At 40.2% G+C, this 17,935-nt stretch overlaps 1 protein-coding gene across 1 annotated transcript in view; it reads right to left on the bottom strand.

Moving 5' to 3' along the window:
• Nucleotides 1-6,178, bottom strand: part of sh2d3ca (SH2 domain containing 3Ca) — a 63,713-nt gene extending 57,535 nt beyond the window's left edge. The window contains exons 1-2 of the mRNA XM_079599554.1: nt 6,069-6,178; nt 3,171-3,897 (exon numbers count right to left, since the gene is read on the bottom strand). Coding sequence (XP_079455680.1) covers nt 3,171-3,897; nt 6,069-6,087 — 746 coding nt within the window. The 5' untranslated portion in view covers nt 6,088-6,178. The remainder of the gene's footprint in view (nt 1-3,170; nt 3,898-6,068) is intronic.
• Nucleotides 6,179-17,935: the final 11,757 nt, after the last annotated feature.

Raw genomic sequence — 17,935 nt, 5'->3', positions numbered from 1 at the left:
TCGGGAAGAAGTTTTCTGAGGAGTTCACGGGCTCGGGAAAAGTTGGCAACAAGGGCGTATAACGGCTTCTGACGCCTAAAATGACCAATGGTACGCCCTACAATCTTTTTCTTTGTCATTGTAAGTCCACAAGACCGCGAGTCTACTGTACATGAAGTGTGCCATTTGGGACAGGGATAGTATTCGAAGGTGCTATTGCGTGAACATGATATTTCGACACTCAAATTCCTGAATCTTTCTCAAAACTGGACATGGAGACTATTGAGAGTGGCATTCTCCAGAAATGTGATTTTACCGACATTATCAAGGACTTTTCAGCTAGAAAAACAAAGAATAAAAGTTCTTAAGTTATGTTGGTCGAATTTATTCATACACAAGCATGATTTGAAAAGTATGTATTGTCTAATGGCCTAGTGACATTTTTATTAGGGGGGTCTTACTGTAATACTGTAGCCCAGTGGCCAAAGGATTATCTTAATGTAGGCTTATCCCTGTCTACATCCTTACCTTGCCTTTATATACAGTATATCATCATGATACAGGCTGCAGCAAAGATCTCTTAGAGCTGGAAGCAATATTCACAAAATGGGGTAGGCCTATTTTTTTAAGGCGAGTTTACGCCAAAGATTTACGAAGAGAAACTTGCTACTCTGTTCTAACGAAACAAAACTAACAACAGTTAGGCTACTGAAAAACGAACTGAAACAAAATAATAATTTGCAAAAATAAATAATTGTTTACGTAATTAATAAGCTCTCATCCTGTGCAGGAAAATCAAGTTTTTCCATTAGAATGCGCTACTTTATTTTTCAATGTAAACACGAGCTAGATGTGGACACGTGACCGTTGCGCTCGCGTCTTTTGCAGCCTTATTTTAAGAAGCCGAAATGGCCAAATAAGTATTTCCATCATGTATAGATAGACCGTATGCAAATGCAGCTGTCCATTAATTCCAGGTAAAATAACCATCTCATGTGAAACTTAATAATAAACCAGATACCAGACATATTAAGACAGGATACCACACTGAGCAGAAAACGGAAAAAACACATAGCATATCTAACCCACAGACACAGGATTTGTCGGAGTAGAAGTGAACTGGTCTGGTCTGAATAGAATACAACTCTGAATAGTATGAATAGAACACATATGAATATATGATATTAAAATATAGCCTACAATAGACAAAAAGCACAAATGGATCATTACTAGAATAATATTTGAAAGGATTAATAATTGAAATAACGAATACAAAAGAATAATCATAGCATAGGCCTATTTGTTTTCTTTTTCTTATACACCAACATGTTTAACAACATTTCATCTTTAATATGAATGCTATGAATGAATCAATTTTACTTTTATTCTTTTAATTTGCATTTGTTTGGTTCTATGTTCAAATATTTTATTTTTATTATTAAGAGGTTTGCACAAAGTTGCACAAGTTAACTGTAAACTGCAAACATTGCTGAAATGAAATGTCTTTAACTGGAAGTACTCTGTTAACTCTGCTTAACTAACTATAGGCCTAATTGCTAAAACTAAAACTGAAACTAAATATATAAAAACATATATATAAATGTGTTCACAAAATAAAAAAATTAACTAAAACTAACAAAACCATTACTGAACTAAATAAAACTAAACTGAAATTTATAGGAAATGTGAAAATTATATTAAAATAAAAACTAAATGCAAACCTACAATAACCTTGATGTTTAGAGAGTGTCAGTTAACCAATGCAACTAAAATCAACAGTTTATAATTTCCATAGCAATGACTATATACTTCAGTGTTTCTGTCAGATTTCTGTATAGCGCAGTTGCCGAACTTCCAGCGAAAACAACTAGAGACACAGTTTAACTTGCTTTTTTCTTGTTCTTGTTTTCCATTGAAAAAATAATCTGTTGAAGAGCCATTGGCCTCGAAACGTCACCTGTGGTTACTTAGAACATGAAATAAATATCTATTTTTGGAAGCTGTGGCAACTTTTCCTTCCTTTTTTACAGATTTTTTTGTGGTTGAGCACCCTTATTGAGCTTTTTGCCATTAGATGTGCGCACTTTGTGTTGAATCCTCATTGGAAAAATGAATCAAAAAATTTCTGAAATAACTCCAACTGCTGATTTGAAGAATTCAAAGAGTAGTGAGTTTACCTCCCGTTCCTTCTCACAACCTGCTTCATCACATGAGGTTACAATACTGTTTTCACTCAACAAGTGTTGATCCAATCAATTCCCAATGGACAAATTCAAGTCATGCCCTACATTTTTTCTTGTTCAAAAAGCCGTTTCACTCAGATATACAGTAAATAGGGAAGAAAAGACTTTCATTTCATGCCGACTTTAAGTGTGGGCTACTGTACTGAATAAACTACTGTAGCCTACTTAAAAATACCCTGTCATTCATTTTATCCCTTAAAACTCACCTTTGATCACCAAAATATTTAAATTTAAATTCTTCATGCCCAAAATATTTTGAATGTAACTCTACACCCTTGCCTCATTTAGTATTCGCGGTTCTATGAATATGCAAATGATTCCTGCCTCCACTCACTCAGAGATCCACTCGTTGATTACAAGGTAGTTTGTGACGCCAGAAACACCAGCGATTTCAAACCGTGTTTTTTGAGACTTTCTTTGGTTCACTGCAGTTTTAAGGAGAAACTACTCAGCAATGGTGTTGTTGACTTATGAATTTGTACATGGTTTGCCTTAAATTACATTAAAAACACCACATAAGGCGCGTTTCCATTACAGATTTGCGCAAAATTTTAGCGTTTTTTTCTAAATGTCGACAAAAAACGACCCTTATACTTGTGAGCGGCACATGGAGTTTCTGGGTGTTTCTCCCTCATTTCTGCTTCAACCTCTTGATTGTGGCATTTCTTTGAAGTTTAGAATTCAGTATTCCTGTAATTCTTTTCCTGTCTTTTATGAATTTAATAAAGAACTCTTTTTTCCGAATTGCCTGAAAAAGCACCTCATGCAAGCGTAAAAACTTTTTTTGCGATAAATGGGAGTTTTTGCGAAATTGACGTGTTTCCATTGGGTGTATTTTCAATTCAAAACGTGGCCAAAGACATATAAACAACATTAAAAACTTTGAAGACTTTAAAGGTATACAACAAACAAAGATCATATTCAAAAATCAAGTAACGTGATTTTTACCTGTTAGGCTCCATCTTTTCCTGCGTACAGTCTGCTTCTATATCAGGATCCTCTCTAACTGCTGTCTTCTGCTCCATCTGGCTGCTCCTCTTCAGAGGCAACTGAATCAAGTCACTGTCCACCTGGAGCTTCTCAGCACCCTTCACGGATGCATCTTCTTCTCTGTGTTTTTTCTTGGGCAGCATTGGCTGGAGCTTTGACTCTTTGCTCAAGCATAGATCTGGTGAAGGCTCTGGATATGCACTCGGTGGATCGACATGAATCCTGGAGTCAACTACAGGCTCCTTATGTTCATCTTCCAGCTTCGTTGAGTGTCCATCCACAGTTGGTAGAGTTGGAAGGTCACGGTTCTGGATGTGACTATCTCTAGTCCCGACAGTTAACGTGTCCTCCATAATGGGGTTTTCCAGAACCTCCAGGCCCTGAAGTACGCTGAGAAGGGGTGAATCCAACACATGGTCTTGTGAAGGTCTCAAGCTTTGACTCCGACTGAGGTTGGCCTTGTCCTTGTCCTTGTCCTTGGACTTGCTCTTCTTCAAGCTTTTGTCCTTCTTCGGGTGACGTGGCATGGTGCCCATGTGCGTGTACATCTCACTGGAGCTGGCGTAGCTCTGGCTCCGTGGACTCATGCCCAAATCGTCAGCGGCCAGCTCCTTGACGGATCCGCCGTCCTTCTGGGCATCTGATTTACGCCGGAGGTTGGTGAGGCTACCAAACCACTTGAAGCCTGAGAAGGGAGAAAGCATGTTGTGCATGCCGTAACTCTGCAGTTTTCTAAATGTCTCGAATGGTTCAAAAGTAAAAGGTTTATAGGACTGTGTGTGCACCCTATAGGGTCCCTGCCATTCCTAAAGTTCTTTCAATGTGAGAAAGAAACATGTAGCCTCTTAAGTAAATATACAAGACCTGACCTTGTCCGTGGGAGAGAGAAAAAATGCATTGGTCCCTTTAGTCTCTAAGACTAAAGAGACTCAGCTTCTCATGAATGAAGCCAGAATATTTCTTTCTGATGAAAATCATGTCATGGTTGCAGAACAGTGATAATGATGAACGGGGGAGGAAATTAAGATACTGTACAAACAGGAAGGCGAGTCTTAAAATAAAGCTTTATCGTAATTGGTTTCTAGCATGATCTTCAATGTCCTGCCCTTAAATTTCTCTCTGTCACTGATGGAATGTCGACTCATTTATCTTAATAATCATAGCTCTCGAGGGAGCGTCAGAGTTTAGCCCGGGACTGGTTTTGTTTCTTGTCAAGTGGTCTGGTCCAGACTGAGTATATTCATCACCAGACAGACTGGAGTCAATAACACAGGAGACTATTAAAAGTGATGTAGTTCTTAATGTATTTCTGGGTACTGTACTTGAAGTTTTGCAAAAGTATAACTGATATTAAGGAAGAAACAAAAAAATGAAACGATACTAGCTTTGCAATGCTGATAACTGTGGGAACGCATCATCACGGTCTGTGAAAGGGTCCATAGCACAGATTCCTAAAACACAAAATGATGTGTGTTTTCTTGCTTAATATTTAAACATTAAAGAATAAATATTTAAATATCTACTTTACTGTTTATTCGTGCATAATTTGAAATGTAAACATATTTTCACATATAAAGAAGAAACAAAAAACCACACGTAACTGGACTATAGTCAGCCTATGAAATAAAAAAATAGATTTGAATTGAAAGGTTACCTTATTTTCTCATGAAAAGGGTATTTTTCATAAAGTTCAAGTCAGGGCAAGTTGCATTTTATACATTTTATTTGTTGTAATTTTATATTACAATAATAATTTATCAAAATAAAGTTTTAATATTTTTTGAATGTTTGCTATATTTACTGTTTTTTTTCCTAATAATTTCATCATACTGTTAATTTTTCAATTTAAATGTTCAAAACTTTAATGGACATTCCATTTTGACAAATTGTAGTAAGGCAAAAAGTACAGTTTTTTTTTTCAATTATCTATATTTTTACTGGCAATAGACGGGTGTGTGCATATGAACGCATATTTAAATATTTTTAAAAATAGATTTTAGGTTTTAAAAACTTCTGCTTCTGTTGTTTGAATGATAACCACACTGTAAAAGAAAAGTTTCTGCCTTAAAATTTTAAGTATAATCAACTTGAATGTTTAAGTCTTTTAAACTTAAATTACATTAAACTGACTTTAAGTTAGTTGAATCTTGTACAACTTATTTTAAAAAGTTGAAAATTGCTTAACTTATTTTGACGAGTTAAAAATGTGACGTGTTGTTTGTGGGTTTTTTGTTTTTCATGACTGCTTTTACATGTTTTGCTCTCAATCTTACACAATACATCTCTCAGTTGCAGTTTATCAATATATCCTATACTTTGTCCTTATTTGACCTCATAACACTCAAACTAATCTGATATAAAAGACTTTTAAATTTCATCATGAGTTTGTTTTCTCTTGGTCGATGTTCAATTTGGCTCATATTGATCTAGTCTAAAGTACATTCATTTGCTTGGTGCAGCTGAATCCCCAAATGTCATTACGGTATTCCCATATCCCATCACTGTCTTCAGAATGGGTGTGATCCTGGCTTTGGCTTTACCTCAAGGCATGCGAGCAAAACAACAAAAAGCCTTTTAAAAAACGTATGTCTATGCACTAGTGCCTTCACATACACTAACCTTCATAAGAGCGGAACATTATACCCTTTAAGGCCATTATAAAAATCAATCATGTCAACAGTCCTGCTCCAACTCGCTGATAGATTCAACAAGGACGGTGGGCCGTTATTTAAGGCATTTTGAACTTTAATAGACTTGCTTAACCGACCAGAGACTTTAACCACAAGAACAAGCCTCATGGCAAAGAGATGCCAATCTGAATGATTGCATCATATGGCAGAAATCAAATGTACTCACTGAGTTTGCGTTTGAGCATGGTCTCTGATTCCTGTTTGTCCGGGATGGGGAGCCACAGGTCTTCACTTCTGACTCTTGTAGGTGTGTTGTGTGTGTGTCTGTGTGTGTGTGTGTGTGTGTACACAGAGAGAAGCGTGCACTTCCTGCTGATGCTCTGTAAGAAGAAAGACAGAAAGACTTCCCGTGGTTGCTGGGCGGATACATGCGATCTGTAATGCCACATTTACTCAACAGCACTAGATGTTGACATGCGAGAGCTTCTTCGGTCACTCTGTCAAAGGTGACATGACTAAATAAAATCGCGTCTAACAAAATGTACGTATTGCACTATACTAGTACCATGCCTTATTCTAAAGAGCCATTTTGTTTTTGTGCATGGCTTACCTACTACTTTATCGTATAACACTTGACCTTTGACCTTTTGTACAAGGTTAGGTTTACAGCTAGTGAACTGGAAATAGTGAAGAATCGTATTATATCAACATTTCTTTCTCTTATTTTTTTTGTTTGTTTATTAGCCTTGAGTTGAAGTTAATGTGGCAAAAATCAGTCATCTATATTTAAGCATCATGTAAATTCTTCTTCATTGCATAACTTTATTTTACACATTAGGTAATGCATTAACATTAACTTATGAACAACACATTAATTACAGTATTTACTAATCATTATTAACAAGTTAATAAAAACACAACTGTTCATTGTTAGTTCATGCTAGCTCAGGTCTATTAAACAATATGAACAGATCAAATTTTTGATTAGTAGATGCTGACATTTATAACTTAGATTAATACATTCTTCAGATACAGAAGTATTATTCATTGTTACTTCACGTTGACACTGTAAAAAAGTTATTACATTGCTTTAACTCATCAAAATAATTTATTTAACTCAGTTTTCCACAGAAGTCTTCTGAAACAGCAATGTACACACTCTAAGTTCTTATGCACTGTGATCAATATATGATCAATAAGTTATGACAACATATGTTTTTACATTGCTTTAACTCATCAAAATAAGTTAAGCCAAACTTTTTTAAATAAGTTATACAAGATTGAACTAATTTTTAAGTCAGTTTAATGTAATTTAAGCTGATATGACTTAAACATTGAAGTTGATTATACTTAAAGGTACACTGTGGAATTTCTCCCATCTAGCGGTAAAATTTTATTTTGCATACAAGCGAATACTGCTCTCTAGTGCCTCGCTTTTTCAAATGCGTGTTGCAACGGTAGCCGTTAAAAGCGATGACGACATGTCTTCCAATAGCACTTCATCGAGTTTTCTTTTGGGTGATGAGGTTCGTTATTTCAAACAAACTGCAACTTCACACAAGATGGCGGAACGACATGGAAGCCTCCTTGGACTTACCCGTCCCATGAAAATAAAGATAAGAAATTCTTCGCTTACGAGGATAAGTCAGATCATTGGCAGAGGAATTTTACAACAATTAGGACATATTTATGAATAAAGACATTGATTTTAGCTAATAAAATACTTAGAAACTACACAGTGTACCTTTAAAAATGTAAGTAAATTTAACTAATTAACAAATGGAACCATATTCTACACAGTTACACTTTATTTATTTAAATCCCATGTTTTCATACACACTGTATATTTCTAAACGTATATTAAACATGTTACATTATTCTGTGGAGTGCAGCTGTGGCCACATTAATGTCCGTTAAAGATGAACTATTGTTTTTGGAGGACTTGTCTTCATCTTAACACTTCGCACATATAATATCACACCAGATATATTTGCAGAAGAAGCTAAAGTGTTGTTTGTAATTGTGTTGCATCTCACTTCCTCTCTTGTAATCTGCTTTGAGCCAACTTCCTGTATGAACATGAGGGCGTATGTTTGAGATACTGAGAGAGAAAGTGAGAAGTTTCTAAGGGAGTTGCTAGTTTTTGTTGAGTCTGGAATTTATAATGTAACGTAAGAATTTAAGGTTTTAAAGACCGACACACAAATCACATTCGTACAGATCATATTCCTAATCATATATTTTCATACATGCACACAAGTGTCCTGGGTTTGGTTTGAAACAACTTAATACGTGTGTGTGTGTGTGTGTGTGTGTGTGTGTGTGTGTGTGTGTGTGTGTGTGTGTGTGTGTGTGTGTGTGTGTGTGTGTGTGTGTATGTGTTGCATCTGTTATGAGTCAATAACACCATGCAGTTTTTCCGTCGTAGCGAGTGAAATTTTCCAATTTGCATACTACCACATCACAGTATGCAAGATTATAATGAGTGTCCCAAATCATAGTTTGTTGAAAACCGTATTCCAAAAGTGCCTGAATATCAGTTATCATTAACCAAAACTATCAAAAACACTTTTGTTAATTGATATGAAGCTGAAATAAAAAATAAAATACAAACATTACATGAAAAGAAATTTGAAATGATGCCTTGTCATCAAACTGAAATAAGTTATTACTTAATAACTTATACTTAAATGACCAAGTGTACTAAAATAAATCAAACCTATTTAGAAATAATTTCAATAAAAAACTAAAATCAAAAACTAAAATGACAAAATCCATAACAACATCACTAAACATTATAATTGAAAATATGAAAGGAAAAGCTAATTTAAAATATTAGTAAAAACTATAATAGTTTATTAATAATAATAAAATAACTGCTGGATGCTGTTATATTCTGTTTCAGTTTGATGTTTAAAGTATGCCTTTGTACAAGCTTGTTTGACTTACGAAACAGAAGAACAGAAAAATTTTGACTCATCTTTTTCAGTTGAAGAACAGTGAAAATGTGGCTAAAGCCGCAACAGCAATTTTCAAATGAATGAAATATAATTTTGCTACATGCTGTAAATACTGTAGTATGTGTAAACGATGGGAATTTCCCAATACTGGGTGCATGAATGACATCCCAATAGTGGCATTGCCTACTTTTACTACTCAAAATGAAGCACTTTCACATTTTTAGCATAGGTTATCCTTTTAGTGCCAAGAATGCGAACTGTAGCAATATGACTGACACTCTACAATAAAACAATGACCTATCTGACCACTAGAGGACAGCAGCGCTCCAATATCACTGACTTACCATACTCACACTGTACTGCTTAATATTTGCAAATTATCAGGTTGCCAGGAACTGAGCATATAGGCTATTAGCAGCCTATTAGACATGAGTATGGTTTAATGTGCACCAAATTATGAGCAAAATTAGGCAAAAAACAATCAGCTGTAATTAAGTCATGGAACATTACTGTACATCTTGTAAGTGACACAAGCCTGTTAATAACTTCACGACTGAAGGCTTTCACAAAATAAATGAGTTTGTCAAATGGAGCACTGCTAAAGTTGCAGAGACAGAGAGATATATGATCTGTAGTTTTAAGCAGTCTACTGGACAATTTCATTATAGCCACAAGACTTCATAAAATGCTCCATGAGTTTTTAAGGGACAACATGTCACTCGCATCGTGAGATCCACTAATAGCAAACCACAATCATCTAATCATCCAATCGATTCCCCATGGACAAAATCAAGTCCGCCCTTCATTTTTTTCTTTTTCAAGAAGCCGTTTGACTCAGATATTCACTAGGCTATATCACAATAGGGAAGAAAAGACGATCGCAACTTCTGTTTCATGGCGACTTTAAACAAACTTTCTCTGAAGCTAGATGTCTAAACTTAGCTAGATCGAGGGCACGTAGAGTACTGTTCCTACACCATATAGCCTTGACATAACCTGTCATTATTTTTGTGTTAAATGTGCAGGTCTGATTCATAGGTGACGTCAGAATATAATGGAAAGTACTTCAGTGGGTCCACATGGCTATTTAAAGCTACATGTACACCAACACACTGTCAGATTGACAGGACGGTTTTACTGTGAGAGTTTATTTTTTTTTATTTTTTTTGGTTTCCCTAAAGTGTCATTACCACAAGGTTGTTCGATCCTAAAATGGATTTTATCGGAGTGGAAATGTTCAGGGTAACAGAGGTTAGCATTAGCGCTAATAAAACATATCAGACCCCTCAGTTCACAGCCAGATTCACATGGTTCTCAACTGTGGTAAAAATCACTGTAAAACCAAACCATGTTAAATGTATCAATATTTAATAACCAAAATACACTTACTTAGACTACAGCCTATTTAATCAGTAAGATTGGATGTATGCTGCACAGCACAGTTGCAGTAAACCAGAATGTGCATCTGTATCAGTCATGTTTCTTAAAGGAGAACTCCGGTCAATTTTAACATTGAGCTCAATTTTTAGTAAATTTAAAGTGCTGTCAATACAGAGAACAACGACAAAAATCGGTGTTGCCTACACCGTGTTATCCTCTTTTTAAAATTTACACCCTATTGACTTGAATGGGGCAAGTTTTAAACTTAACCAGTTCTTAGTCTTATCATCCTTGATGTGTCATAACAAGTGCCCAGCCATGTTGAGTGATTCCTTAAGAGTGAACACGAGTGAATCTGACTGCAGTAGATGTGAAAGATATGAATAAAAATGATGTTATATCAGCCAGCGCAAATACCTGTATTTAGTTCCTGTTTTCGGTGGAAGTCCAAAGTAGTCGATTGTCGAGTTCACGCGCATAGGTTTAGTTACTATGATCACGCGCGTGAACTCGACAATCGACTACTTTGGACTTCCACCGAAAACAGGAACTAAATACAGGTATTTGCGCTGGCTGATATAACATCATTTTTATTCATATCTTTCACATCTACTGCAGTCAGATTCACTCGTGTTCACTCTTAAGGAATCACTCAACATGGCTGGGCACTTGTAATGACACATCAAGGATGTTAAGAGGATAAAAGCAGGTTTAAAACTTGCCCCGTTCAAGTCAATAGGGTGCAAATTTTAAAAATAGGATAACACAGTGTAGGCAACACCGATTTTTGTCGTTGTTCTCTGTATTGACAGCACTCCAAATTTACTAAAAATTGAGCTCAATGTTAAAATTGACCGGAGTTCTCCTTTAAAGGGATAGTTCACCCAAAAATTAAAATTCTGTCATTGATTACTCACCCTCACATCGTAACAAACCCATGGACGCGGGAACTAGGGGTGCTGCAGGTGCTGCAGCACCCCCTTTGGCAAACTGTGATGACAATAAAATGATAGCTTATAAATATTTCTGGTTGTTGTTTCTGTTCCACGACATTTTGTATGTCACGTTTGGTGTGTGGGATGAAGAGATGGATAATTTTAGTTATTATTTAATTAAAAATTATTTAATTTATCTTCAGTGTGTAGTATTAGCCAATCAGATGTGCCTTGACGCGCCTACGCAGCACGCACACTCTCGGCCCACACACACAAGTTGCGCAACTACTACGAGCAGGACAAGCTATTGTAGATCCCGCCGGCGAACTTCCCGGTACCTTTGGTGTACCGAAATCATCGTAAGGTAGAGACACGGTGTCTTACATCTCTGCGTCTTTTTCCTGCCGCCATGCTGGCCCAGATTTATATAAAGGATCGTTAAGCGTTTAAGAATGTCCCTCGGATAAGACAGATTTGCATAGTCTGTTACTTTGTGGCACTTAGGCCTTTTTTTGGCCGTTATGTGGTTTATGAACACTTAATCTACTTGTGGTTGTTTTAAAATAAACATTCCTGCTCGACAGAAATCCATGTCCGCGCGCGTCTGTGCATGTTTCCTAGCGACTGCAGCGCGCGCACATCTGAGCACACCGAAACGCTATTGAGCTATGAAAACATGACGAAACAAAAGTTTGTACATAATACAAATAAATGTATTTTTATTCATTATTTGCTTCTATTGTATTCCAATTTGTTGGCCTTCAAACACCTTAAAATGCACATATGTAGGTCCGAGAAATCCAAAATTTCTCGGGGGAGCATGCCCCCGAACCCCCCTAAGCTGCCCAACGACCCAACCTGTTTTATAAACAAACGCCCCTGCCTGCAGAACTGTATAGCACGGGGAATAAACTGTACTGTCTTTGATTGTGTGTCAGTATCCCCACCCCGCCGCCGCCAGCACCCCCTGTCGAAAATGACTTCCCGCGCGCCTGAACAAACCCGTTACACTTTCAATCATCTTCAGAACACAAATGAAGATCTTTTTGATGAAATCCGAGAGCTTTCTATCCCTCCATTGACAGCCTATGCAACTACTACATTCAAGGTCCCGAACGGCAGGAAATACATCATTAAAGCAGTCCATGTGACTCCAGTGGTTTAACCTCAGTTTTATGAAGTGACGCGAGTACTTTTTTTGCACACAAAAAACGTAATTTACCACTTTATTTACAAACATATTGACCTGCAAACCAGTATGGTGTATAAATAAAAAATAAATAAACATTTTTGCTAACATTTGGGAAACATTATTAAAGAACCGATAACTTTGAACGAATGTTCAATTAATGTTACTGGGAGAACGTTTGTTCATAACTTTGAGATAACCTTCCCAGAACGTTAGCCAAAGTTCATAATGTTCCCTTTTAGCTGGGTTTAGGTTGGCACATATCTTGTGATCTAGAGAATATAAAAATACTTTGTGGAACTTGGGCTGTAAACCCATTTTGTGACTGTTATTTGCCTATTTTTTCTGAATGTGAAGTTATCATGCTAAAACATGCTAATGCTAATACCAGTGCTTCTTAATCTGAAGTTCACTAACTACTAGTGAGCACTTTCACTGTATTTACAGATATGTATCTTGCTCTTTCTCCACAGGCCGTTTGTATATAACTGTTGTTTTGCTGTTATCAGATAAAACAGAAGCTATGAAGACAAGGAAGGAAAACAAATATCATGAATCTAATTTGTATAATTGTTCACTCTCTGATAAAGGGATTTGAAGAAACATCTGCTACCCGAGGCTCAGCTCAGGACTCTGTGAATACACATATTGCTTTTTTGACTCAGTCGAGGACGCTTGCAATCGGTCTTATTCCTCCATGTGACGAAAGCCATACTGCACATGTAGACTATCACTTTACAGAAGATTTTCATCGTCTCTGAATCTGACAAGTTAAGGCTTTTGACGTTTCGGTTAGAAATATCTTATTGAGAAGTGTCACGGCCGATAGCAGAGAATTGGGTGGATCCAAATGCAGCAACATGGTAATCAGGGCAATCCAAATCATCGTCATCCATACAAGAGTCAAAGTCCAAATAATCAGAATCGTAGTCCTCCATGCCAGTGTCGAAAACCATTTAATCAGTGAGATAACAAATAAACAAAACAAGCAGGAACAAAAACGAGAACAGACTTGAAACCAGACCTTAGTGTTGACGAGTGACATACAATACAATGACTCCATCACATGAACTAACACAGACAGGGTATTTATACACAGAACTAACAGGATGATGAGAACCAGCTGAGTGCAATGAACAGATGATGAGTGCAGACAAAGGATTATGGGAATTGCAGTTCATGATGAGTGGGTGACGATATGGGGAAGAGACCTCTAGTGGACACCCAGGGAACCACACACAAGACACTGTGACAGAACCTCCCCTCTACGGAGCGGCTACCAGACGCTCCATGACAGAAAACAAGACAACACAAGAGTCCAAGAGGAAGGTGGAATGTGGAAGAACCGAGGGAGGGATGGGAAGGCCAGGACCATGAGGGAAACAGGAACACGAGGTGACGACTTAACAGTCGGCCAGGGCGAAGCAGACGACCCCTCGGGCGGCCAGGGTGGAGACGACCAGGGCGAAGACGACCACTCGGGCGGCCACGGCGGAGACCTTCCCTCAGGTGGCCAGGGCGGATCCGGCTGTGCAGGCGGCCGGGACGGGGCAGGTTCTTTGGGTGGCCATGGCGGAGACGACCAGGGCGAAGACGACCACGGCACAGGAACAGCAACAGACACCACCGGCACAGGAACAGCAACAGACACCACCGCCTCAGGAACAGCAACAGACACCGCCGCCTCAGGAACAGCAACAGACACCGCCGCCTCAGGAACAGCAACAGACACCGCCGCCTCAGGAACAGCAACAGACACCACCGCCTCAGGAACAGCAACAGACACCGCCGCCTCAGGAACAGCAACAGACACCGCCGGCTCAGGAACAGCAACAGACACCACCGGCTCAGGAACAGCAACAGACACCACCGGCTCAGGAACAGCAACAGACACCACCGGCTCAGGATCGGCAGGCGTGACGTGAAGCTCAGGATCGGCAGGCGTGACGTGAAGCTCAGGATCGGCAGGCGTGACGTGAAGCTCAGGATCGGCAGGCGTGACGTGAAGCTCAGGATCGGCAGGCGTGACGTGAAGCTCAGGATCGGCAGGCGTGACGTGAAGCTCAGGATCGGCAGGCGTGACGTGAAGCTCAGGATCGGCAGGCGTGACGTGAAGCTCAGGATCGGCAGGCGTGACGTGAAGCTCAGGATCGGCAGGCGTGACGTGAAGCTCAGGATCGGCAGGCGTGACGTGAAGCTCAGGATCGGCAGGCGTGACGTGAAGCTCAGGATCGGCAGGCGTGACGTGAAGCTCAGGATCGGCAGGCGTGACGTGAAGCTCAGGATCGGCAGGCGTGACGTGAAGCTCAGGATCGGCAGGCGTGACGTGAAGCTCAGGATCGGCAGGCGTGACGTGAAGCTCAGGATCGGCAGGCGTGACGTGAAGCTCAGGATCGGCAGGCGTGACGTGAAGCTCAGGATCGGCAGGCGTGACGTGAAGCTCAGGATCGGCAGGCGTGACGTGAAGCTCAGGATCGGCAGGCGTGACGTGAAGCTCAGGATCGGCAGGCGTGACGTGAAGCTCAGGATCGGCAGGCGTGACGTGAAGCTCAGGATCGGCAGGCGTGACGTGAAGCTCAGGATCGGCAGGCGTGACGTGAAGCTCAGGATCGGCAGGCGTACCAGTCCGCCGGGGTGGCGCCGGTAGGGCGAGCAGCTCGGGCGGGGCCGGCAGAGCAGGATGCCTGGGCGGCGCGTCAGGGATGGCAGTCACCTCCGGGAAGGTCTCTGAGTTAGGAGCCACCGGACAAATCCTTGAGCAGACCCTTCTCCTCCTCCTCCTCCTCCTTCTCCGGACCACCGGACTCGGGACCACCAGAACTGGGACCCCCGGACTCAGGACCACCTGAACTGGAACCCCCGGACTCAGGACCACCTGAACTGGGACCACCGGATTCGGGACCACCGGAACTGGGACCACCGGACTCGGGACCACCGGAACTGGGACCACCGGAACTGGGACCACCGGAACTGGGACCACCGGAACAGGGACCACCGGAACAGGGACCACCGGAACTGGGACATTCACGGAGGAAGTCTTCCTTCTCCTCCGTCGTCCCTTCTGGCGAGGTGCTGGTCCAGGAGGGGACAGGACCTGCGGCGAAAGGTGTTCTGGGCTGCGCGTCACCGGATCGTGGTCGAAGGAAGACCGAAGTAGAGACTGATTTCGGGACTCACCTCTAATACTTCCTCCTCTGCAAGCTCCACGGGTCCCCGAAAATCTGGCCAGACTCTCTCCTCTAAAGGACTCTCTGTCGTCGAACGAAAAGTCCTTAGGAAATCTGAGCGTCATGGCCTCCTCCCTTTGTCGAGCCACAAAAGCAAATGCCTGCAAAATGTTCATGCTGCTGGATCCATTTGGTGATGGAGTCATTCTGTCACGGCCGATAGCAGAGAATTGGGTGGATCCAAATGCAGCAACATGGTAATCAGGGCAATCCAAATCATCGTCATCCATACAAGAGTCAAAGTCCAAATAATCAGAATCGTAGTCCTCCATGCCAGTGTCGAAAACCATTTAATCAGTGAGATAACAAATAAACAAAACAAGCAGGAACAAAAACGAGAACAGACTTGAAACCAGACCTTAGCGTTGACGAGTGACATACAATACAATGACTCCATCACATGAACTAACACAGACAGGGTATTTATACACAGAACTAACAGGATGATGAGAACCAGCTGAGTGCAATGAACAGATGATGAGTGCAGACAAAGGATTATGGGAATTGCAGTTCATGATGAGTGGGTGACGATATGGGGAAGAGACCTCTAGTGGACACCCAGGGAACCACACACAAGACACTGTGACAAGAAGGACAAGATATCAGTTGAGCAGTATCACACAAGCAATATTGCTGTTGAACTGAATATCATCACATGTTTCAGAGTGAAGAGTTTCAGAGTGAAGAGTAGCACTGGATTCATTTACACACGTGTAGCTTATAATATACTGTGTTTTCAGAGCTGCTCTGTTCACAGTAACTTCTGCTTCTCAGGAACTCAGGATAAGCCAACCAAACCTTTAAAGGAACACTCTTGAGTTAAACAGTTGCGTCTTACCGTTTTCGAATCCATTCAGCCGATCTCGGGGTCTGGCGGTAGCACTTTTAGCATAGCTTAGCATAGATCATTAAATCTGATTAGACCGTTAGCATCTCTCTCAAAAAATGACCAAAGAGTTTAGATATTTTTCCTATATAAAACTTGACTCTTCTGTACTTACATCGTTCCTACATGACTAGGAACTACTCTCATTCCTGCGTAATAATCAAAGAACTGCTGCCGTACCAGCAGCGCAATGATATTACAAACTTAGTGCCGGTCACGTTGGAAGTTACCGAGCTGGGGACAATTTTCAGGCGCTGTGTAATATCATTGTGTTCCTATTCATATTGGTCTAGAAAAGTACAGAAGAGTCAAGTTTTATATTGGAAAAATATCTAAACTCTTTGGTCATTTTTTGAGAGAGATGCTAACGGTCTAATCAGATTCAATGATCTATGCTAAGCTACGCTAAAAGTGCTACCGCCAGACCCGGAGATCGGCTGAATGGATTCGAAAACGGTAAAACTCAACTGTTTAACTCTGGGGGAGTTGGAAAATGAGCCTATTTCCCAAAAAAGTGGTGTTCCTTTAACCCTGATGATGGATCACAGCCTGAGACAAGAACACAAGAGTGAGGAAATTAATAAATATCAAGAAGTGTTAAGATCTGAGAGGCAGGGATCAGATTTACAATGTTAACCTTTTCTTTACCCATAATTCCTCTTTCTTAAGAGAGAGATACAAGAGGAGAATAAAGATTATGTCTGTATAGCTCATATGTAATAGCTCATAGCTGTTAGTGAAGTGAATTCAGATCACAACTGAATATGATAATAAATAAAGAAGGAAAAGCCAGGCATGAGAGAAAGCATATTGACAGATATTTTCAATAAGGAGATGGCTGGAGGGTTTAACCCCCCCCCCCCCCCCCCCCCACACACACACACACCCCTCTCTCTCTGTGTTTACATGCGAACAGTGTTTTTTAGTCCATCGTGTCACTCTCCCCACAGATTGGTTGCGCTTCGGTGAGTCGTGGATTGACGTAGGGTGGCAAACATCACACACACTTACACCAGTCACTCCATTTAACAACTTCTTTCTCTCTCATCCTGCAGTTACGGATCATGGATGCCGAACATGTCAGTTGTACAGTGTTAAAAATCACACTGTTTAAGGATTATGGAATCTTTCTTTAAAATGTAAAAAGTAAAAATATTTTTGGCTTGTCAACTGTCCGTGTTTTTCAAGTATCAATCGGTAAAAAAAATAGTGATATAAAATGATTAGATGTAATCAAGATAGTAAAATATATTTGTAATTGTATTTATGTAACGGTCACCATGGAGTGCCCTTGAGAGCCACCAGACAACAGACTACTGTCATTCCCTCACAAACTACATCCCATAATCCTCTGCCTGGACTCATCAGCACTCATTGTTTTCACCTGTGTCTCATCTTCTTGTTTGCTCACCCTATATAAGCCTGGTTTTCCACGTTCCTGGTTTTTGATATCTGCCTGTGTCCTGGTTTTCCCGTTCCTGTCTCACCTCTGGATTTGATTGGACTGCTTTTCTGT

The sequence above is a fragment of the Phoxinus phoxinus genome (genome assembly GCF_949152265.1).
Source record: "Phoxinus phoxinus genome assembly, chromosome: 23".
Classification (NCBI taxonomy): Eukaryota; Metazoa; Chordata; class Actinopteri; order Cypriniformes; family Leuciscidae; genus Phoxinus; species Phoxinus phoxinus.
Note: the sequence above shows the minus strand (reverse complement) of the source record. Positions and strands in the feature narration are given on the sequence as shown.